This window comes from Triturus cristatus, chromosome 4_1 (assembly GCF_964204655.1).
Source record: "Triturus cristatus chromosome 4_1, aTriCri1.1, whole genome shotgun sequence".
In the NCBI taxonomy this organism is placed as follows: Eukaryota; Metazoa; Chordata; class Amphibia; order Caudata; family Salamandridae; genus Triturus; species Triturus cristatus.
The window spans coordinates 528,573,071-528,597,877 of record NC_140585.1 but is presented as its reverse complement, the minus strand read 5'-3'; the positions used below and the strand labels follow the sequence as shown (position 1 = coordinate 528,597,877).

Sequence of the window (24,807 nt, the reverse complement as noted above, 5' to 3'; positions counted from 1 at the left end):
GCAGCCAAACCCGAGTACTTCACAGGTCTTTAAAAGACCATTTACATGTTAACGAGGCTTTGTTTATTTTTTCACCCCTTCATCTCCACATGGCGAAAGGGACAAATCCTTTCTTTGAAAACGGTAACCTTTGCCTACTGTTCTGCTGCGTCGATATTTCTTTTTCTATGCAGCGCACGAGAAAAGAAGTTTGTTTATTCCTATTCACCTTTCCTGACCTCTGCAGCTGCTTATCACGTCAGGCTGTGACACAAAATTTGACTAATGGAGTAGGTAAGAGAATGTGTTACTACTTGTTTTTCTTTTTAAAATCTGCACAGGCCCAGCAGGACACATACTTCGTGTGTGCTTCATTTATTATCATTATCATGGCCGATGCAGGACAACAATAAGACAATACAAAATGCCCAGAAAACGCTGGTGATTAATGATCCTGCTGGAGAGCAATCATTTGTCTGTTAGTAGTTTTTAAATGCAGATGAACTGTAGTTTATGTTGAAGCTTAGTCGGTTACTGCCTTTGTCACAGAGATCCTTGTGTTCCTTGCAGTTCAGAAGTTACAATCCTAACATAGGACAGTGACCAATGAACTGTCAGAAATAAGCTGCATACAAACATGAATGGTATAGTTAAAACTTCGCTTTTTTTGTTTTGTGATATAGTTAGAACTTCCTCAGTCTTTCATTATTCTAATGTTGCTAAAATGAGTATGTTTGAGCAGATATACATTTTTATCAGTAAAGCTGACCCCCATGGAATACTCTTTAAATCCTAAGGTTGTGTTTCCCCAGTCCAAACCCTCTTAAAATATACTGCCCACCAGTATGGATGACATGTGATTCATACACCTTGTAATCCTCATTGGTTTATGTGACATTCCCTGTAGACTGATTTATATACTTGTATGATTCATTTTCTCTGTATAATGTGTGCGTGGTGTAAAGTACTGACACACACTACACTGATATGAGTAGCGCTATACAACAAATGAAATGCATATGAGAGAGGGGCTAAGTAAAGATATGGGGCACTGTTGGAGGATGCCAGTGAGGGAATCGAGGAGGGGGTAGTGGGAAGGGCTCTGGAGCGAAGAGGGGCACTGTTGGAGGGTGGCAGTGAGGGAATCCGAGGACGAGGTCATGGGGTGGAGGGGGGAGCTAGGGAGAGATGAGGGGCACTGCTAGAGGGTGGTAGTGAGGGAGTCTGAGGAGGAGGTCATGAGGGGCAGGGGCTACAGAGAGATGAGGGGAACTGGTGGGGGGTGGGAATGAGGGAATCCGAGGAGGAGGTCATGAGGGGCAGGGGCTATGGGGAGATGAGGGGCACTTGTGGCATGTGGCAGTGAGGGAATCCGAGGAGGAGGTCAATAGGGGGGCCATGGAGGGATGAGGGGCACGGTTGGAAGGTGGTAGTAAATGTATTTACGGAGAAAGAGGTTATTGGGGCGGCGTCAAAAAAGACGTTCTCATCAGCGCTGAAGCCGGCCCTGTCATGGCCTTTCTGTTTTTGTTTATTTAATTAGCAGTCGGGTCATAAGGTCTACTGTGGAACATACTTTAAAGTGTGTGTTAACTATTTTTACTGCTATATTCAATGTATTACGTTTGAAGGTGATTTTACTAATGTTTTTACCAGGAAAAATGAAAGTGGAGCCCGATGGTGCCTGATATGGGGTTGGGGTCCAAGGTCAGCTGTGAGATACGGTGCACTGGAGAGGAGCAGTGGATAATCAAGCCTGTAAGGGAGTGCGTTGCAGAGTCCGGTGTCAGGTGTAGGTAGTAATGAAGAGGGATTCTCCCTGAAGGCTCGCACTGAGGGAGCCCGAGAAGTGTCACTTGCCTGATACTCCCACCTCAGAAACCTCCTTTTCCCATCAAAGGAAAATAACATGGAAAAAACACTTTTTGAGAGTGATAATATTTAGAAAGAGATTTGGAAAAGAGTGTGTTTTACTGGGCCTTGTAAGACTAAGGAGAGATAAAGGAGGGCCCTGAAGCAGGCCTGCCTTGACATATATGCGACAAATCGAGCCCGCAGTGGCCCACCCAAATGCACCCTTGACCCACCCAAATGAAAATTCCTGGAGCCGGGCCTGGAGGGCAGGGAGCTGACTCAGGGATCTGAGGGCGAGCCCAGGAGAAGGGAGACTCATGGACCTGAAGATGAATGCGGGATGCATTAAATAATGACGTTTTCAGTCCCATCCAATGTTACTTGACCTACAGGCTAAAAATCCTTTATTTACCATAAAGTTCTCCTAAAATTAGCCCCCTGACACTAACCAAGCAATGGTTTGAGGGAGGCCGCATATTTTTGTTCCCAAACCGACTCTGCTTGCAGATCACGGGCGGTCTCACTCTCCCACTCATATGTAATGAAGCAACGATTTTTTAAAGGTAGAAAATGTCTGCCATAAAAAAAAATCGTGGGAAATAAATGTGGGCCGATCACCTGAGAGCAATAAATGTATTATTTCATAGGAAGCATGCTGCAGTACAGCAAAGTTAGCATCCACAAAGCAGACGGGCCCTTAACTCGGGGAAAGGGTACCAGACTGCGCGGCTCCAGGCCCGCCGCTGACAGCTTCAGGACGTCTTCCAGAGTCAGTTGTAAATAAAGGTGAGGTCTCGCCGGGCCCCGCCTCCGCCCGTCCCGCCCCGGTCGCACCTCCGCCCTCCCCTGCCCGGGGCTCTGCTGCTTTCATTGCCTGCCAGCGGCTCTCCCGGCGGCCTGTCCCTGGTGGGAAGACTGCGCCTCTGACCTCGGGTACTTCCCTGCCTTTCTCGGCGGGTCTGCCCTCTGCATGGAGAAGAGGCGGCTCCAGCTTCCTGCCAGCCGGGCTGACGGAACAGGTAGCGTCGCTGCCTGAGGACACGGGGAAGAGGCGCAGAGAAAAGCCATGGCGGCCCCAGTCTCACCGGGAGCCGACTTCGGCTACATTCGCACTGTGCTGGGGCAGCAGAACTTCATGGACCTGGACAGCTCCACCCTGGCCCTGCCCTCCGAGGACAGGCTGCAGTACTCGGGCAGGCAGGACGGGGAGAAGAGCCTGCGCATCCGCCAGCAGGTCCAGCAGACCATGGCGAGGAAAAAGAACAAGACCTCGCTGCCCAGAGGTGAGTGCGGTCTCCCGGGCTGCAACAGGTGCCAGCGGATCGGCCCACCCGCCGCATGCCCCGTTCCCTTCACCCCCTCCGCTGGCCCTCCTCCTTTATCAAGTTACGGGAGGAACAAAGGGTGTCAGTGGGCAGCCTGCAGCTATTACCTGTCTGCCGCGTATCTGTATTATATACATTCAGGTGCCAGTATCGATGCCACCGCACATATCACGTCTGACATATGCACGAGTTTCCCACCGTTGTCCCTTCTTCTCGTGCCACTGGGGATTTTAATTTTGTAGGATTCTTTTGATATTTGCTTCGCTGGCTCTTTACTTTATTTTACAGGGGGCCTGCGAGACACCGCACTGCTGTACACCTCTGTAGTTCAACTATGTATAGCTTCCCTTTCTCTCTTCCCAATGGTTGATTAGCAGAAATAGCCCCTGTCGAGGCTGCTGCGGGCGGCTCCTGTACTCTCGAGACCCTAGGTGGAAATGATAACCCGGTTACACTGTCATCTGCAAGTAATTGCTTGTAAAATAAACAACGTTTGATTCGTTGGCATTAGAGCCGTGGCCTGCAGCCCTGTCCTGGGAGCCACAGTTCAGTTGTGATGGATTCGCACTTGATGTTTTGTATCCGTTTGATTCATAAGGACGCCTTTTATCAGCAGTGGCTCGTTCGTTTCCTGATGCAAATTGGATGTTTTCAAACAGGTTTTTTCGTTGGGACGAGCTTGACAGAATTTGCACATGTTTACACTACACACGCCTCATCTATTGCTCCTGTTTCATGCCCGTGAGCAAACAAGGTGCGTGCAAAACGTTAAATTTGCTGCAAGCGGGTCGAGTTTACCGCAGAGCGTGCACCATGTATGTCCATTCATCTGTGGAAGGTCCCTTATCAGTGGCAACTTTGCCACAGCATCGCCCCATGACCTTCTGCCTCCAGCATGAGGAGACCCTGCTTTGAGACACCCAGTGGTGGTAAGGTCACCCCAGTACTTGGTTTTCCTTTAGCAACCTGATGAATCATGGGAGTTGTATTAGTGGTTTATTTCAGCCGAACCAACTGGACCAACAGGGCTGAAAATAATGATTTCTAGAAGCAAAGCCGATGGTGGGAGCACACTGTCCCTGATGGCACGGGGTCTTCTGGTAACCTTACAGCAGTGGGCAAAGCTGTCAGCAGGCCCCATTTCATATGCAACATCTTTAGCCAGTCTACCCTTTTAGCCAATCATACTTCGGATGCTGGGATTTCTAAGCCCATCTTCTTTGACGGGAGAAGCAAAAATACAAGTCCAAAAGCGTAATGCGCTGTTGGCTAAAAAAATAATGTGGAAACATTTTCAGGATTCCTAGGTTCGAAAGGGGTTCTTGGGCATATATTCTGACAGCCAGAACCTTTTACCACTGTGTCCTGGGGTTTACCCTCGGTTCTGCTTACGAGTATAGGTGGTATTTATCACACATGATAAATAACATTACCGCTGGGTATGTTATTTATTGAGTGTGATCAATACCACCTATTACAAGTTGTTGCGGCATAAAATTCGGATTTTGGTGTTTACGAACCAAAATCTGCATGATACAATAATTACTGAATAGTTTCTCCCTGTTAAATTTCGCCAGGTTTGTCCTTACGAAATTTAACGATGGTTGAGTTATTTAATACATCCTATATTTATCGGATGCATTAAATACCGAACAACTTGTAATTCCAACCTGCGTGTAAACAGGGGTTTATGCACGAGTTGGAATTAACCGCCCAACTCGTAATCAGGGTCTTACTGTTAAGGCCAAAACTTAGCACCAAGTACACCACTTTACCAGTTGACCCTCAAAATAGTAAAAACAGGCAGTGCAGTGCCGGTCTCCACCTTACCTCCCCCAGTAATGGGGGAGGTAAGGTTGAGACCGGCACTCAGAGCTCCATAGACCAACTAACACAAGATAATTGATTATTAGTCAGTGCTTAGTATTTGTAAAACAAAAACCCTTTTCAGCCTAAGTTATACCTAACATAATACTGTACATAATGGTTTCAGAAGCAAGAAATTAAAATTGACATTACAAATACCCTTCAGCCTAGGCTACCATTTCCTAAGGATAAAAGAGCCATCTCTATTTTAATGGAGTACAATCAAAAAGGAAAGAAATTGCGTTCGAAAGAAAGTCCTGGAGCCAGAAGTTTTGCTGGAAAAGTGAGGTGGAATGAGGGTTATAGTATTGGAGCCAACACCATAATATTTTGTTGTGGGAAAAGCAAAAGTCACAAAACATCAGTGAATGGATTAAAAGAAGTGGCAGAGTTTGGGAGCAGCATTCAGAAAGAAAGGGTTAAAATGGCGACCGCAGGTTCTTTCTTTCAGGCTGAGGTAGGAAAGAGGGACGCCATGGGTGTACCTGATAGTTTATATACGCGAGCAGATTCGCTGCTTCCGCGCTATCTTTTGTAAAAAGGAAGGTTTGGTTCTGTCTTGGTCAGTCTACAATCTTCAAATTCTAGCTCTTGTAACTTTTTTTTTTGTACAAAAAATAATAGTCCAATATTATCATTCGGATATAGAGACCAGGGCATCATGTTAGCCACAGTGGCATTAGCTTGTCCTCTATCCCAATTAAATAGTTGTTCACACGTGGGGAATGCAGAATCGAGCACTTTTTAGCAACATTTCTGGAGTGGTACAAATGAGGGCAAATTGAGGATTATTATTAAATTTTGTTGCAAAATGGACTGGCTACTTTCGTTTCAAAAGTCTGCGGTATACTGATTAGGATGGTTATCTTACTCCATGTCATTATGGACAGTCTCAGTCTTGAACTTTTCCCCTCGACATGATTCATTCCAGGTATGTTACTCTAATTAGTTAAGTGGAAGCAGGACAAGACTACAACTCCCAGAATGCATTAGGCTATCACACAAAATTCGAGGACCGGAAACTGTTCTTAATATACTGGAAGGCAGGTGCTCCCCCAATACTGATGAAAATGACTAATATGAACTGAGTTTCTAGAACATTCTTTGGTGTGCAGTGTTAACCGCCATCTTTAAATATTTCAGGAGCTGACCTAGTCAAACAGTGTTGCTTTTAAGCATCATGGGAGCTTATTGCATACAAGTCTGTTTGCTCCGCTTAATGCTGCAATATTGTCTAGTGTTCCTAGGAAAGATGTGAATTAAAATTGACATACAGTTGAAATATTCCACCCTTAATTTAGAGGATTAGCAATACTTGCATCTTGAACCAGTTTTCTCCAAGAATTGGTTGAGACTTCCAAAAGAAGCTGCTTCCTGTTTCCACCATTGAACATATCTTCCCTTTCTAAATATGATTTAATGTCCCTTTGTCTTGTCTCTAAATGTCTAGTCATTGAAATGCCGACGCTTTGACCTCTTTATTGCAGTATGTTATGCAAATACTACATACAGGCCGCTGCTTCAATGGGTTCAAGATATATTGAGCTCAATACTTTTTTACTAAGTACACTACTCTGTACTCAGGTACTGAAGGGTAGGGGTGTGTGCTAGTGACTTATTTACTAACCCTCAGTCACAGAAGCCTGGGGTCCGACCTGACTGACCACTGTGATTCTGGACAAATCACTTTATCTACGAATGTATATGACATACAAATGAACCTTGCTTCTAGCACTGTCCCAGTACCACTTTGCTCCACCTGATCACATCCTGGTTTCTGAAAGCAAGGACCAGAAGAAACTGTGCAAGATAGGAACAGACCTGTTTCAACTACACTGATGTGGGGAAACAAAAGCCTGGGGTGGAATGTTTCATTTGGCACCTAGATCCTGAACAGAATAGCTCAGGTGAGAAACTGAAGATTCACAAATACTGCGCTCGAAAGACTCTGACAGGCCACTAATTGAGTTGTTTGGAAACACAAGATTGATTACCCATTGACAATGCTGCATAGTTGGGGGCAAGGTTTGAAGCATGAAAGTCCTTTATGGGCCACCAGGGGGCACAACTGCAGCCCCCGGCTTGCTCCTTGGAGCCCCTGGCCTCGGAGGTGGCAAAATGAGTTCCTTAAACACAGAGCAGGTTGTCCTTATGGATGTTGGTTGGGGGGCAACTTTCCTTGTTTTTTTGTCAATTTGTTATTACACTAATTTTATTCTAAACTGCACTTATATAGCGCATGGCTATCCTTCGGCACTCCAGAGCTGGTAGTGCGGCACAACCAGATTCGGGGATCTGGTCTGGAAGAGTCAAGTCTTTAAACATTCTCAGAAGGGAAGTTCGGAATTAGCTGATCTAAGAGAAAGTGAAAGGCCATTCCAAAGTTTAGCCATGTTGTACGCAAAAGAGCGCCCTCCAAATGTTCTCAATCTGATCCTAGGAACTTTGACTAGATGGGCCATAGAGGAGCGCAGAATTCTACAGGTAAGGTAGAGGGCTACTAAAGTACTTGAGATCATGGGCCCTTTATCGAGAAGTGCCCTGTGGCGATAAAAGGTGATTTGAACTTGATCCTCTCTGCCACAGGAAGCCAATAAATATAAATAACTTCTTCGCTTGTTGGGCGGCTTGATGTCTAGGTAGATTGCACAGCAGCCGGGTATTGGGGTTATGGATCACCTGCAGTTTTCTTATTGTGATCTTCAGGGCACCCAAGTATGAAGAGTAGCCATAGTCCAGGTGAGAAAGAATATTAGCCTGGACCACCATCCTCTTTACAGTAGGAGGAAGGAGGGGAAGAATTTTTCAAAGCATCCTTATTAGGCCAAAAGTGATGGCCGACAGCTTTAGTGCTTGGGTATTAAAGTTCAGGGATCTGTCCAGCCACATTCCAAGGCTCTTTGTAGCGGTTTTTGGTATAGGAAAGGAGCATAGACTACTTAGTCAGTTCAAATTAAATGAGGATGACAAGTTGTCACCTAACAACATGAGCTGTATTTTTCCGCCATTTAATTTAAGGCAAGAGCTGTTCAGTCAACCTGCAACGGTTGAGTGTCATCTGTGTAAGACACCATCGATATCCCAAATGGATGAATGATCTCTGCAAGTGGCCTCATATAAACATTAAATAGAGTAGCCCTCAAAGACGAGCCATGAGGTGCTCCGCATTCTAGAAGAAAAATCTCTGATGTTCAAGCTCCGTCAAAGACCTGTTTTCAAGAAATGACTTCAGAAAAGGCTAGTCCTGAGATAATAGCCAATAATATTAGATTATTCACTATTAATATAATGAAAATGGAGTACAGTTAGCTGTATTATGGTGCTCACCTGGCAGCTGAGGTAGGTAAAAAATTATTTTAAATATACTTTGTGTGCTTGCTTGCTGGTGAGAGTGTGTTTTATGTAAGAGAGTGTATGTGGGAATGTATGTGTAAGCATCTGTGTGTGAGTGAAAGTGAAGGTTAAGGGGCACTTCTACTACACCTGGCATTTTGGTGAGCTGACGCCTATAGTTTCAAGATCTGCTCCATTGACTTCAGTGGCGGCTGAAACATAGTGGCGTTGGGGGAATGCAAGATGATAAAAAATAACAAGCATTGGCATAGCCAATAGGTCTTGCTTTTGGGATCTTATAAGTGTTTAGCCATGCAACAGTTGGTGTTGTTGCACTAAGGATATTGTGCTGCATACCTAAATACCTATAAGGTCCCAAAAGCGAGACCTATTGGCTATGCCAATGCTTGTTTAGGACTTGTGCCCTGGTGGTGATCCTTGAGGGAATACAGGCAGGTTTTTAAATGCAAACTAGCCAGTCACCAGTTGAGGCAAGTCAAAATAGTAGTAGCAAAATGGAAGGCGGAGTACTTAAGACATGGCTTCAGGAACCACAACAGTTACCAAAGTGCTGTGACTAGTAAGATACTGCGTTTAAATAGCATTGGAAACTGAAAAATGATGATTGACAAGAAATAGATGTTTGTTTCTATTTCTCCAGCGCTTTACTTTTAACATTAAAAGTAAAGTGCGGGTGCCGCGCTTATAGCAAAAGTAAAGAAATAGAAACAAACATCTATTTCTTTACCTTTGCTATAATCGCTGCACCTGCGCTTTACTTTTAATATTAAAAGTAAAGCGCCGGTGCCGTGATTAGCTTTGCGCGAAAGAAAATACGGGATGCGCGCGCAGCACAGGCGGAGCGTGGTGCGCGCGCTTGTGCGCGTGACTGCAAGCTGGTGGCCGCTTTGGAAGCACTTCCAAAAGCAGCCTACTAAATGTCTCGCCAGGGCAGCGCATGCGCTGGCTAAGGCAAGACTTAAAAATGTAAGTACCTTTCTATGGCCTCCATCTTCCTCCATCATTTCTCCTTGCGTCTCTTCCCTGAAGCACACAGGCTCCCCTAAGCCAATCATGACACTGCTGTCACCATGATAGAAGCGTCGAGATTGGTCTGAGTGCCGTGGTTCAACGCTCAGACGGGGACTGGAAGCCTGGGCATGTTCTCCACTCAGGCTGTGCATTAGAGCACCGTTGACAACATGCTAAGTGCGAATGACTGTTTAGCCGGCCCAAGACGGTTGGCCAAACTGTCATGCACACTTAAGTGCACATACCACTCCTCCCCCTGCTGGCTGTGATGACAGCCAAGCCCGACCCCAAAACTGGCTTCAGCAAGGAAAAATTAAAATGATAATAACAGCGAGATATCATTTTATTTTTCCTTTTTTACACTGCCGAAAGGCTGTAGGGTGACGCTTTACCGCCATAGCGGAGGAGCCAGCACAGATTGACTTATGAAAAAATATTGTAATGAAAATCCACATCTTACACTGCCCACACACACTTCAGGAGTAAATTGTAACTGAGTCTCACCATCCCGTAAACCCGCATTCGCAGACGTAAGTCTGCCCACAAGACTGTAAAGGACAAGAGGCACAAAGTAGTTCACTGAAGGTCTCAAACCATCTCTTTCGAGTGTTCGTTTTCTTTATGGAAATCTGTTCTCCTGGAGCTTATTGCGGAAGATGTCCTTTTTGGAGAGAAAAAACGAACCGCCTGGGTTTTAAAGAGTGCCTATAGCCAATGAATCTAGTTAAGTTATTGGTGTTAATCTATTTAATCTTTGCTTGTTTCTTGTATGCCTTTCAAGGGTGTCATTTCTAACTTGCTGATTGAGTTTTAGTCCCTTGTAAAATTTTCGTACGCATTTTGTGTTTACTCTTTGCTGTACAGCTTCTTGTTGCTGCATCTAGTTCATTAAAAAAAATCAAATGTACATGAACGGGGGTGTGCTCTGACACCTTTAAAACGAGCTAGTAATGCGTCGATGAGCAAAAATCTTAGGAGAGATCGTGCTGCTTGAATTCTGCACCTGGCTCTGGCTAATTCTTAAACGGATGTGACGTATAACGTATTGTTTTCGTAGTTACCTGTTCTTCTGAAGAGTAATTTGCACATAACAGAACGTTAAAGAATGCCCCTATGTTTCACACAATTACGTTTTATGTACTGATCGTACAGATGTGTCCTTTTTGTGTACATAATACACCCATATGCACCTGCGTGAGATCCAGCCAGTGCCAAGTTTGGTGCTAGCTAGCGATTGGCTACGTCCTCCCCATTTGAAAGTAAACCTCCTGTCGGCGCCACGCCTTGTGTACAGCTGCGAGAAATATTTCTGAAATAGTCTTAACTTGCTCGCTCAGCGAATATAGACGGCTCCAGTCCAGCGTGTGATTCACATCTCCAGAGACGGGACGGGCGAGTGGTGCGGGTGTTTGTTTTAGGGGAGTGCAGAGGGGTGTCAAAGGAGGTTTTGTTTAGCCCTTATCAAGCTGTGCTTTTATCTGTTCCGGAGAAGCTGGCTTTCCCTTGCCAGGATGTGCGGGCGCTGCTGCTTTTGGTTCAGAGAGAAGGCTGCTACCGAGTGCTTTCTGGCCCATGGCAGTACAGTATCTCTGTGAAGCTTTCGCATTACTGTTTGTTTTGAGGCATCCAATTAAATAGCATTTGTACTCACTCCCTTGCCTCTCGTTCGGTGTTGGTGAGATGGAACGAGCGCCCCTGCAATGTAACATGCAAAGGGGTCACTGGACCCTGCACTTCCCAGCATGTCTGCCCTCTGCCTTTCTTCTTAGGTCTCTTCCCACTGCTGCTCACCTATTTGATTAACCCTTTCTGCGTGTGTTTGGATTTTGACTGTACTTGGTAATTCTTTCCTTAAACCTCCCCCCCCCCCCCCCCCCCCCCGTTCTTGGAAGACTGATTGTGGGACAGTGGTCGTCAGGGCACAAGTCCTAAAAAAAGAAGTGGGGGGACGCTGTCACCGGAAGTGACGAGAAGTGGGGGGACGCTGTCACCGGAAGTGACGTCACAACAGGAATCTCATGGGTATTCATATGCCTTTAGATGAAAGGTGGTCTGCACCCTACCTCGCGGAGGCTGCGTTTAATCCCCCCGCAGTGGGAGTGTCTCTCAGATGTCAGGCCCAATACTTCTTCGTGTAGCTGCTCGTTCGAGCTCTGCAGTATGTCAGGAGATCTTGCCGTTTGTGGAACGGCTTCCTTGGTGACAGTTTACTTTCGCGACTGGCGAAAACAAATCGTCCGGCATTACATTGTTGGTCATGTTTGTGCTGTTCTTGGCAACGGGCCCCGCAATGATGCCAAAGAGTGAAGTCCAGCTTTTGGGCAGGGGGGACGGCATCCACCCGTTAAAACCTGGTAAAATAAGTGGGGGGACGCCGTCCACCCGCGTGGTACCCCGACTCGAGCCCTGGTGGTCGTGCTCGAAGCCAGTGCCCCTGCCCCTATGGGTTGCTTCCCCTTCCCTGCAGAGGTTTGGTGTCGGCTTCTGCTCTATGAATGAATGAATGAATGACAATTATTTATATAGCGCACGGCTATTCCAGGAGTGTCCTGGTGCTCAGCATCAACGGCACAAACAGAAGAGCAAACCTCAGCCAGTACCCTAAAGGCTGAAGTGGTATGTGTTTTTAATGCTTTTTTAAAAACCGCTCTTCGTTGGTCTCAGCTGGCTGGGCAGGGCCATTCTATCACTGGGCAACAAGTGATGAACACGTGGGGAATTGAATTCCCCTTCTCCATCCTCTCCTTCGTGTGTCTTCTCTCCTCTTCTGTCTGCTTACGCTGCGGGCTTTGGTCAGTATGAAGGGATCCAGTTAGATATGGAGAGGCAATAAACACACTTGACACCCTCCGACTGCCGGTATGATGAGCGTGACCCTTGCCATATGAAGGTTGTTAAATGGTGCCCGCCCTGCCATGTTCTGCTAGTCTTGCCTGTGGTATCAGTCTGCAGCTTTTTCTGATGGGGATAACTGTATCCCTTTGCCCTGCCCTCGTGTTTTCACACCCTGAGCCCTGACACCTCATTTGGAAGGATTCAGTCATCGGAAGGCCTCTAGAGGAAGATAGATTCCACATCAAGGAGAATGCGGTGTTGGAGAGGCATGAGATGATATGGTGCATACGTGGAGATGGAAACCGCACACTTATTTCCAGGGTCACCATGGTCACAGCAGGGAGTCACACTGACTACATTTGAAATTCTGATTGTAGAGTGCTTGTTCTCTAGAAGGATATTAACGTAGTCCCACCAACCTACATGTATACAACTCATCATTATCAGCAAATGCAATGCACTATAACCACCATCAATGAAGCTGCCACAGAAGCAGAACACTACAAGACAATCACAGGCTGCTCCAACCCCTTGCCTGACCCTTCTAGCCCACAGTTCGTAAACAATTTAATGCAGTGACATAAACATCTTCCATTAACCTTTCCTCGACACTCCCGATCTGAAAATGGCTGCCCAGGCATTAGTCATCTCAAGACTGGAATATGGCTGCTCTACCCTCTTGGGTTTAACCAAGATCTCGCTGGCACCTTTAAAAGCTTAAGACACACAATTGATGGACGGAATGCAGAACAAATCAAAACATTCACCCCCAGTCAAGAGATCTGGGTTAAATCCATCATTCTTTTGCTCACCATGCCACCCCAGTTTAGACCTGGCCATATGCAAATCAGTCTTGACCCTGTGCCTCATGGGAACAGTCCAGCCCGAACTGCCAAGCCAGGTCCTCCCTGGACCGGAAATAAGCATCCTAAGACCGGTTTCGGGGTTTCACCCCTCTTCAGCCAGGATAACTTGATTCCAGTGGCACAGTGAGCCCAGGACCCACGTCTGGGCATACCTGGCGCACTTAGGGCGAGAAAGAAAATGACACACAATTGATGGACGGAATGCAGAACAAATCAAAACATTCACCCCCAGTCAAGAGATCTGGGTTAAATTAATAATTCTTTTGCCCACCATGCCACCCCAGTTTAGACTTGGCCATATGCAAATCAGTCTTGACCCTGTGCCTCATGGTGAGCAAAAAAACGATGGATTTAGGTCCAGATCTCTGTACTGGGGTGAATGTATGACATTGTTCTGCATTCTGTCCATCATCTGTTGTTTTTGCATCCTCTCACAATACCAGGCGGGCTTTAGGGCCAGTACCGGGACGATCAACCAGGTTTTTAGACTAATGCTTATTTATTGGAAAGTTGTTTTAATAGGAAAAGGCAGCCTCTATCTGGAATTTATTGACTTAAAAACAGCGTTTGTCCGAGCACAAATTTTTGAGGGATTTGGTTAATGCTCCCCCGTAACACCCCATTAACACCTTTAATGTATGACATGGGTAGGCAACCGTTCAGAGCAATTGCTATCAATTTTGGGCACGCCTAAGGCGTATTGAAGTGCTTACCAACTACGCCTCAGCTCTAACGGAGGTAATGAATTTGGATGTGGACCATAGGATCAAGTGGATATCATATGTGAAGAAAACTATGATGCAACTTGGCCTAAAAGAATCATGGGATACCCAAATTCCCCCTAGTAAGGTGGAACTTAAGCGTTATTATTGGGATTGGATTGATAGCCAAGAGCTCAGCAAACCAATTATGGGGAGATTGACAGAGGAGTTCCTTATATTTAAGCAAACTAGAAGCCTAGAGCCCTACCTAGACGTGATCCAGGTCCCACGAGATAGTACTCTGTATATTCAGTTTAGGTTCGGCACGCTCCCTGTTAATACCCTAATGGCAAAGTGGCACGCAGCTGAGAACAAAACAAAGAGTTGCCCCTGCTGTGGAGCCCCAGTTGAGTGTGTTGCTCATGTCTTGTTTGCTTGCCCTGCCTACAACAAAGCAAGGGTTAAATGGTTAAAACCAATATGCAGAGACATGGGCAACCGCGATCACCGGTTTGCTCTGCGCATTTTAATACCTGACCCCAGTGTTTTGTGGAGTGGGTCATGCTTGGTTAGTTAGAATCCAAGCCCTACGTGGTGTGACTTCAATTTAGGCAATTATGACTCTAGCGGCTGTTAAAAAAAGCTGTGTTACATAATATGTACTAGAACTACAGATTATATTGGGTTGCTTTATTATTTATGAATACCGTTTATGATGGATATAGCACTAGCACTTTATGTGCTGACTATTACTATTGTGTACCTGGGGTGGAAGGGACTCGTAGAAAGCGACATGTACACATTCTTCCAAGATTAATGTTTTTAGTGAGACTTGTTTTATGCTTTGTATTTTAACATGTTGCTAATAATGTCATGCCAAGATATTTTTTAAACAAACTTTTATATTTAAAGATCTTTTTATTACTGAAGATATATTGTCTTATTGTATAAATGTCAAATAATGTCAAATAATACTTTTATGATATATGTTGTCGAATAAAGCTACTTGAACTGAACTATGTCATCCAGGAACGCGGAACAAAAAGCTTGATGGTCTTGGAGTACGGTATTCATCAGCCATTGGAATGTGGCGGGTGCTCCGTGTAGGCCGAAGGGGAGCACCCTAAACTCATAGAGACCCTCAGAGGTGGAAAAAGCAGTTTTCTTACGATCTTCCTCATGCAGTGGCACCTGCCAGTAGCTTTTGGTCAGGTCTAATGTTGTTATATATCTGGCATCACCCAATTTTTCAATTAATTCATCTATCCGGTGGATAGGATAGGCGTCAAAAGAGGAGACGGAGTTCAGATCCTTGAAGTCCATGCAAAAGCGCGTAGACCCGCTGGCTTGGGAACCATTACGATTGGGGACGACCACTTGCTTTTTGACGGTCTAATCACCCAGAGTTTCAGCATGTCCTGTACTTCCTTCTTGACGGCCGACCCTTTTGCTGCCGGGATCCTGTACGATTTTTGTTTTATAATCTTTCCCGCAGGTGTCTCTATGCAATGCTCGGCCAAGGTCGTCTTTCCGGGGGTATCGGAGAACAAGGAAGAAAATGGGGTCAAGGCATCGAAGGTTTCTGGGTTGTGCTCTCGAAAAGGTTGTAGCCATTTCGAAGGCTTGTTCTGATGTGAGGTGGGGGTGCTGCTTTAACCATCTCCGTGTGTTAAAGTGGAGTGCATCAATTAACTGTTCCAAATAAATATGGTTCATGATTTCTTCCTTTGTGCTTACCCCGGGCCTCAATCACTTGTCGGCTGCGGTTTTGAAGTGAAACAAACGCGTTTTGTGGATTTCCCCTAGTGCGCCCTTCTCCCTTCTAAACCGCACCCGGTATGCCTCTGCATCAAGGCCCAAATGGTTCAGAATAACGTCTTTTATCACCGCGTATGGCATATCTCCTGTAGCGTTTGCCACCTGATATGCGGCCTGGGCCTCCCCTGTCAACAGGGGGACCAAAAAGAAGGGCCTCTTCGCTTCAGGCCTTCTGCATGCTCGAGCGACGCGTTCATAGTTTAATAAAAATGCGTCAGGGTCCTCCCCTGTCACGTACTTTTGTAGGGAGACCCCAGAAGGTCCATGGGGCATGCCTGAACGTGGGCCGCTGGCTCTGTTACCAGTTTTTGTGTTCCCTCTATTTGGGCGGTAATGGTATTCTTAAATATGTCGCGGTCGGTCTGGGCTGATGTCATCTAATTTGTCCTGGCCCTTCACAAGGTGCTGAATGAGCGCATCCATTATAGGGGTACTGAAGGACGTCATTATGCCCGCATTCTCCACCAGTTGTTGCGGTTTGGAAATAAGGGATCGGAAACTGTGTCAAGATAAGGTAGGTTTTTATTGCTCCCAAAACACGTCTCCTACGTGAAGCCGGTCTCTAAACTTAAAAGTTCGGGATGGCTCCCCGGATTCAGGCCAGAAAACAAAACAAGAAGAACGGGGTGAGGGTGTTGCACTGTTGCTTGTGAAGGGAGGGGAGTGAAGGAACACCACAAAAACCGAGACGGACGTCTAGGGGTAAGTGTGAATGTGCTCAGGTCAGGGTGCAAGCAGGAGTGCAATAGAGGGACCCGGTTTACTTCACAGGCTTCTCCCTCCTCCCGACTCACCCTGAAAACCGTTCCCGTACCAGGGATAGCCACGCTCCTTCGGGAGCGTGGCTGGGCGAAGCGCGGTGGCCTCCTGGCTTTACCGGGACTCCCGCTGTTTCCTCCGCGTGACTCTCCTCTCTCAGCAACAGCCACCTTCTTCCTCCTCCGTCCGTGGCGTTCTCCGAATCTCCTCCTTCCTCCTCGCGGGTGATTCCACACAGACATCAGGGAGTCCTCCTCCTTACTGGACCCGGTGCGTCCACGTCATCGTGGGGGTTAGTTTTCTCGAGGAGGGCTTCCCCAGTTAAAGGCGCCGCTTTGAAAACATGACGTTGCTTCCAGTATGGGAGGGGGGTATGTATTCAACTCGTCCTGCTGTAAGGAGACAAGAGGTGCGGGGCGGGGTGTCTCAGTCCACCAGTCAGTGTTTATTTCATCTTCCGCCCCCGATGACCCCTCTTCGTTACACAGTGCTCCCTAGCCCGGTGGGTAATCCATAAAAGACGAGAGGCAGACTTACCTGGATCTGGGTCTTAAAAATATCGGATAAGGCCTTACTCGCATCTTCCCATAATGACCGTATGCTCGGACATTCCACAAACATGTGTACATTGTCTGCCTTGTTTTGACAGCCTGAGGGGGGTCCAATATGCCCTATAAATGGTAAACAGATGGTTTCTTCTTAAATAGGCAGGTTTAACCACTTGATATTGCATAGAAAAAGATACTTGCCATAAGCTTTCCAGCGTAGACTCCGGCAAGTATTCTCCCCACAGCTCCTCTGGCATCATAAACTTCGTGTCTGTCTCCTCAATCAGCCAATACCAGATTGATATTTCCTTCTTCTTTGGTGTGTCCACAACCGTTTTTCCTCCAACTCATTAGGACCACCTATCCTTGTATTAGCAGACTGATATCCGCTTTGGATTTGTAAACATTTAAATCTTGATACCGTATGGTTTGATCTCTGTATTAGCAGACTGATACCAGCTTTGGATTTGTAAACATTTTAATCTTGATACCGTATGGTTTGATCTCTCTCGGCACTCCACCCATGTTATTAATTGTCCTCCCTCCCTAAGATCTACGTATCTCAGAATGCCAGCTTCTTTCAGCGGACATGCCAGCTTATCTTTTTCCATTCTGGAGGGCCAGGGGAGTCCCAAATTGGAGCCAAGTTACTATAGTATAGTAGCTTAAAGGCCCTCTTAATGCAGTGCCAAGTTTCCGCCATGCCTCGTAAAATGTGCAGCCTCACCTTTTTAAAGAATCTAGGATCAGCAAACTTTTGCATGTATCCGATGTTACCTCCTTCCAATTCCATTAGCATTACTGTAAACATCCTACCGATTGTCTGAACAGAATTTCTGCTCAAGAATGGTAGGATGTTACTAGCTAGACCCTAGCCAGTAACATCCTACCATTCTTGAGCAGAAATGCCAAAGCATAGCATTATAAGTCCGGGAGGACTAAACTCCCTTTCTCTCTCTTCCTCCTGAGTTTCTTCCATGCAATCTGAGGCCCTTTAGATGCCCAGATAAAAGTGTGGGTTTGACCTTGCAGCTTTCCAAACCAAACTCCCTTAAATGGTAATGGAATTGTAGTAAATAAGAAAGTAAACTTCCGGAGGATGGACATTTTTACCAGATTTGCTTTGCCAAAAATAGTTAAAGGTAGATGAGCCCAGTTTGCCATGCTTTTTTCTTGACTCTCCTAAAATTCACTTCTGAGAGTTTCGTGATGTCCTGTGTCACCCTCACTCTTAAGTACCTCATCTCTGATTTAATCACCTCAGGTCCCACATCAGTGTTCCAGACCATTATCTCAGTCTTTCCCCTGTTTATCTCATAGGCTGAGATCATACCAAAGTCTTTGGCTATTCTAACCACATGGGTCATAGTACCCTGCAGGTCGGCCGTGTAGATCATAAGGTCTTCAACATACAATACAAGTTTTTTTCCGATCCATTGCATTTAAAAGGAAGAATCTCAGGTTCACTTCTAAGTTTTCTGGCCACCGATTCAATGTACAAGTCAAACTACAAGGGGGACGGGGGCACCCATGTCTCGTTCCTCTTGTGATCTTAAAAGTTGATGTCAGTATTCCATTCACTAGTACTTTCGCCCTCAAGGAGTTCTATATCTCAGCAATTACTCTGCCAAACCTATCTCCTAAATTCAAAGTTTTCATCACCGTCTGCAAGAAAACCCAGTTTACTCGGTTGAAAACTATCGTCTCATCTAAAGCTATAACTGCCAAGGGGGAATTATTAACAGTAGCCATATCTATCAAGCCTATAAGAGCATATATGAGCTCATGCAGGTAACGCTCTCGTATAAAATCTTTCTGGTCTTCATGAACAAGGTCACAAATTATCCCATTGAGCCTCTCCGACAAAACTTTAGCAAAAATCACAGTTTAAAATTGACACCAGCCTATATGAGTCACAACTACTAGCACACTTCCCGGGTTTCAAAATTAGCGTGATGGTTGCCTCTGACCATGACTCAGGTAGGGGAGCTCCATTTCCAACAATCTTGTTTAATAAATCTGTCAAAGTCGGGGCTAAAGTACCGGATAAGACTCTGTAGACCTCATGGTGCAAGCTATCTGGGCCAGGGGCTTTCCCTTGCTTGCCAGTTTTAAGTGATTGCTTGTTTCACTTCCCAGAGTTCTATTCGTGCATTTAAGGCCACGCATTTTTCTTCACTGCACGTTCCTGATTCAACCAACTTCCCACCTCTTCTTTTGAGACCTATAAGTCTTTCTTGTACAGATTTTTTAAATAGTTATAAGAAACTCCGTCAGTCTCCTTCCTACTCCTTAACACCACCCTGGCGTCCTTACATTTAATTTAACATGTTCCTCACCTGATCTTTTTTTAGTTTGCCATACTGGTAGCTTACTGCAGCTTTCCCCATATTAGAAGTGCGCTAGCTTCCCATCTTTTCCTTATCCTGTCTTCGATAATGGCAGTTATCTTCCACTTCAAGTCCAATAACTCCGACTGTAGTGGCTCTATATCCACCTGCTTCTGATTTAATATGGCTATTTCTTATTCCGTACTTCTTATCTTTTCTAAATTCATAATTTCGTCCCAAAAAGTCCTCCTCTTGGCAGCCGACAGGCTTCCTATCTTTCCCCTTAAATAAGCCTTATACGCATTCCACACTTACAATAACTTGCTGTAGGGTCGTGCTGGACCTAGGAATTGTATTATTTATTTACTACTCCAGTTTGCTCAACAGCAGGGAAGGAGTTGGATTTTATATCCAATACCTTTGCTCCCCCTACAGCAAGTCATTGTAATGACTTGCGATGTAAAGGTATTGCATACTAACAATGCGGTCATTGTAACAACTGCGTTGTAATAGCACTGCGTTGTGGAAACAGCGTTGTAAAGCGTGTTTCCCCTGTAGCTTGAACAGGTTGTCAGCTTTATAACACTCAAGTCCACGTTTTTGTCCTTGATACAAGATAGAAGAGTTCCAGTCCTTTGGGGCTCTCTTAAGGTCATTGGCAGCCGATCCAGTCATCTTCTAATCTTCCACAAGTCCAGGAAGTGTTATGCAGTGGGTGCCAGGAGGTGCTATATTTTATGTCTGGTTCTAACTAGTTTGTGGCAGTGACTACTGGAAAATTCCCTAACAATGGGGTCAAAGTTCCTGGGGCCAACCCTAACAACTTGGGGCATTTTCAAGATGTTGAAAGTCCTTGGCCGCACTAAACTTGTGCTCTAAGGGCGGGGATGCGTATGAGGAGTGTACTATGGTAATCCTAGTGTCCTAACACTACAATCTAGTTTGAGGCCGCCACTGTACCCACCATAAAGACAGAGCTAGAAATCTGGTAGGACAAAAGCTGCCTCTTTCAGCAGACAGACCACGGACCCACAAAAATTGTCATGACATCCTGCTCGCTCTCCTGTCCAGTGTGCCCAAAGGGTTACATGTAAACCAAGAGACAGAAGTACGTAGGGCAAAAGCAGAGACCTTCAGCAGCCTGACAGTGGATCCACAAGAATTGTCTAAGCATCCTGTCTTTTTCCCTTTCAAGAGTGCTCAAAGTGTTCTAATGTAAATGTAACAGACCTATCAAGCAACATTTGACACTGTAGTGTCAAAAAGGATGCCCTGAGCCCCCACCCTGCATATTCTGTGGGGTTCAGAGGAGCCATCTATGCCCATTCAGATCAGCCCATTGCTTGCTTATGGGAAACATTTCACACCTATTCACAACTATTTAAGGCTACTTACAGGCTGGGAGAAGGTAGAGAGCCAAAGCACATTAGCCTTCGGGAAATTCAGACAAGGAAAAGGCACATTTCTAAAAGTTAGTTTTCTTAATATTTATTGAATAGTTGTTTAATTATTTTGCTATGGTTTCCTCTTCCCAAGACTTATAGCATTAGTATTTTATTTCACACTCTGATTTTCTACATAGGACAACTGGGCCTGCCACAGTGAAAATAGTTTCTGGGGGCTAGTCACTGTAAGGACATGTTGAGGCTAAATTTCTACATGTCCATCTTTTAAATACGATGCACCCTGCATTGTGGGCTACAAGGCCTACATAGTGGTGACGTATTAATAATTAAAAGGAAAGTATTGACCTTTCAACAAGATTTACTTTAACAGTATGAATTGCAGTTTTTACATTGCTACAGTCAGTCTAGAAAGATAGACCTGAAGCAGTGTTTGCACTGCCACGGTAGTGGATGGCACAATAGGAACTGCCAACCATTAATTAAATTGAACTTACATGCCCTTGGTACACCACGTACCATGTCCTAAGGCCTTATAGCCAATTAGGTTTATAACAATTCTCTCATTTTTAAAAGTCGGTAAAGTGCACAAAGTTCTACATCCAGCTGCTTCTGCTCAAGGAGAGTTCTCTGGAGGTGCATTCTATCACTGTAAAATAGTGTTCGCATATGTAACTTTACCTTTTATAAGCACCATAAGCAGGATTATTAGTAGTGGCCACCCAAGCATTTCAGGCAATGCTACCAGCAGAAATGCCAGCAAAAAAGGCTTATCAGTATGTAATGCCTCCATATGCTGAACGAAATAACAGCCAAAGCATCACGTGCCATGGCTGATCAATCACCCAACTAACACATTTTCAATCTGACTCCTGCAGTCCCACTCTAGGTATTACTCGGGCTTCAGCTGGTACTCTCCTTTCATGGCCCATTGTTCACACACATGGTGTCAGAGTCTCCCATATCCCAGATATTGTTTGGCTTTGGGCCATTGAAGGGGTCACTCCTCTGAATGGTTTTGGGACCCCTGCGCCCTATTGGCTACACTGGGCCTGTGCTATGCCCCAGATCAGGATGAGGAGAAAACCGAGACTAGGTTAGTTGGAAGTGCTTTGTGTACTAAACGTTACCTGTGTCTGTTAGCTGAGTAATCCTAATTTAAGCGACTTTTCAAGAAAAAGGCAAAGGTTGAAAGTGGTTATTTAAAGATTATTATGTGCAGTCTGCAGGAGCTTCAACAAACTCCAAGTGAAATTGTGTGAAAGTAAAAGCTACAGTAAACTTGGATTAGTTTATTTTGCTAACGGTAAAAACGAAAGGGTTGCATCCAGTAAAATAAACCAAGTTACGTCTCTTGACATTTACCCATAGTTCATGTGAAGTCAAGTAGAGATAATCAGTTTTTTCACTGCACCCTTTAATTATTTGTGCTTGACAGTCATTTTTAGGTTTGACTTGCTTCGCTGCTGTCTGCTTACCGAGTGGTACAATTTTTTTTAGATATATATATATATATATATATATAGAGCAGGTTTTGTTTCCACCCAGAGAAGTACTTCCATCCCGTGCTCCCGGTATTTTGTACAAAAATCGACCTATTTTACGTCTGGCATTAGTCAAGCCCTTTTATTTTAGTAAAATGATATAAATATAAATATATAACTAGCTTTCTTATAGGGGTTTTCAGTCAACCGACTTAATCACCCGGTTTATTGTCATTCCGTTTTTTCCTCCCACTACAGCATATGCACGGGTCCGTTGGTCAGCCCCCTTCAGCCATTGATTAATGTCGCTGGGATTGAGAGCATTCTCTTCTTTCACAAGGAGCACATCCGCCCATAAAGTAGTTCCCTTTATGGTAGAGACTACAATAGCAACGTCAACTTTTTAAGATCCCAAAAATATTTTTGGTTTTGGGCAAGTTTTTTCGTTCTTTTTTTAATTATCTTAAAAAAAAAAATTATTGGCGATGGCCCCGGCAGCTGTCCCAACAATACAGTTTTACAAAAGCAATGAAGAAACAAAACTAGAATTGGCACAGGTAAAGGCTGTCAGCCAATGCAAGACCCATTGCCTTTGACAACCTTTGTTTGTTTTGTTTTTACGCTGGTGCTGGCAGTGTGTAATGTTTTACACGGGAATCCAAATGCAAGCCAGAAATGGTTGTTTGCCAATGCTTATATCACATTCCTTTCCTTGGGCTTTTGACCGAGACCTGCCACAAAAGCTAATGAACAAACCTACGTTTGGGCCGAGGATGACAGGGAGACAAATATGTGGCATTAAACAGTAGTATATGCTACTTTAGACCTAGCCAGCACCTTCCTACGTACAAAAGAGCTTTACACGAGGACGCCGCTCAGTTAGAAAGAGTGGAACTTTCTGCACAGTGCTGTCCAGGACATGGACTTTAACCGACCTTGCTCTGCGCTTTGACCCTGATGGAAATGTGCATTCTGTGATGGCCAGAATGTGTTATTCTTGCCCTTCGTCCATCTAAATAAACCTATTGCTGTTGAATAGGCAATGTTGTTTTCTAAATGGCCTTAAACATTGTACTAAAAACCATGAAGACTGACCTACATCAGTAACCGGCGTCTATTGTGAGGTAACCTCCGTTCCAGCTGGCTGCCAGGACTCCTTTCGAAATTGTATTATGCAGTACACTTGCATTACTTAATTCATTCAACTGTTCTTGCGGTTAACAAGACTGCATGTTATAGTATCGCTGGCACCTGCCGCAGCAGGTTGTGAACACACTGAGGCAGCCTCTGGGCGGTGTTTGGCGCAGTGCAAAAGTAAAAACATAAACGTGAAAGTAATCTGTTATCACTAGGAGGTGGATATTGTGTGCATGTATTACAACTCCTGCGGTATTAAACTGGGAAAATGGGTACTTGGGTTCAATTTATTAGAGCACATTTAAGATTACACTCTTTTTGGTTCTGGAAATTTCAGTATTGTTTGTGAGGCAAAGTAAATTCACATCTTTTTGGAATGTATATGCATCATTTTATTAACTCTGTTTCTTCTGCCTAGTTTGGGGAAAATGCTCTCCCACTCAGCCAGCTTTAAAATGAAACACTCTACTTCTGGATACAGCCCTGACATATGTCGACCTCTGGCCTCTAAAGAGGCCCACAGGCATCTGGACTGTTTCCAGAAATGCACTATTTAATTTTAAAAAACACACTGCGTGCTTTTGCGCTAGACTTTGGGGTGTGGATGAGAAGGATCCATGAACCTCGGTGGGTAGGTTCATCCCACCTAGGCACACCCATATCACCGGAAGAAGCCACATGGTGACTCAAACTAAAATGAGTTGGCATTCTATTTCATTTGGTGTTTTGGGATTACGCTCGCGCTGTTTTACAGTTGCTCTTGAGTGGTTCTGCCTCAGAGCAGTGGGTGTAGACAACAGGAGTAGTCAACTAGAACAACCAGTCTTTGAGACACCAATTCTCCAGAACATAATGGTGCCTGTAGGCAGCAGGGGGCAATGACAGCTGAATCCTGTATATACGGCATGGCAGTAGGTATGAAGTAATGATTGCAGAGAGCATCAGGATTCTCTTCATGTGGTGTTAGAAGTGGAATAACTCCTCTGTTGCAAAAGGCACTTGTGAAATTTGATGGGGCCCGTGATTATTATCAGAAGACCTGGATGACTTTCTTATTGGGTAGAGGCGGAGTTTGAAATCTACACAATGCAAGGCAGCATTCAGTTAGAATTAGAAAATGCAAAAAGAAAAGATGATCGGTAGAATGCAGAATGCTGAATTAATCAAACATTCACCCCCAGTCACAGATCTGGGTTAAATCCATCCTTTTTTTGCACGCCACACCATTCCAGTTTAGACCCAGCCATATGCATATCAGTCTTGACCCTGTGCCCTATGGGAACAGTCCAGCCTGAACTGCCAGGCCAGGACCTTCCTGGACCAGAAACCAGCGTCCTGGGACCAGTTTCGGGGCATCACCCTTCATCAGCCAGGCTAGCTTGAATCTGGTGGCGAGCAACGTGACCCACGTCTGGGCATACCCTTCCCACTTAGGGCAGCAAATGCAAAAATAACAGCTTATAGAAGGAATGCTGAATTAGTCAAACATTCACCCCCAGATCTATTGACTGGGGGTGAATGTTTGATTTGCTCTGCA

The 24,807-nt window shown here is 45.1% G+C and overlaps 1 protein-coding gene across 1 annotated transcript in view; it reads left to right on the top strand.

Moving 5' to 3' along the window:
* The first annotated feature begins 2,678 nt into the window (after positions 1 to 2,678).
* The window catches only part of PKP2 (plakophilin 2), a 416,690-nt gene continuing 394,561 nt past the window's right edge, over positions 2,679 to 24,807 (top strand). Inside the window, exon 1 of the mRNA XM_085652804.1 lies at positions 2,679 to 3,116. Coding sequence (XP_085508930.1) covers positions 2,900 to 3,116 — 217 coding nt within the window. The 5' untranslated portion in view covers positions 2,679 to 2,899. The remainder of the gene's footprint in view (positions 3,117 to 24,807) is intronic.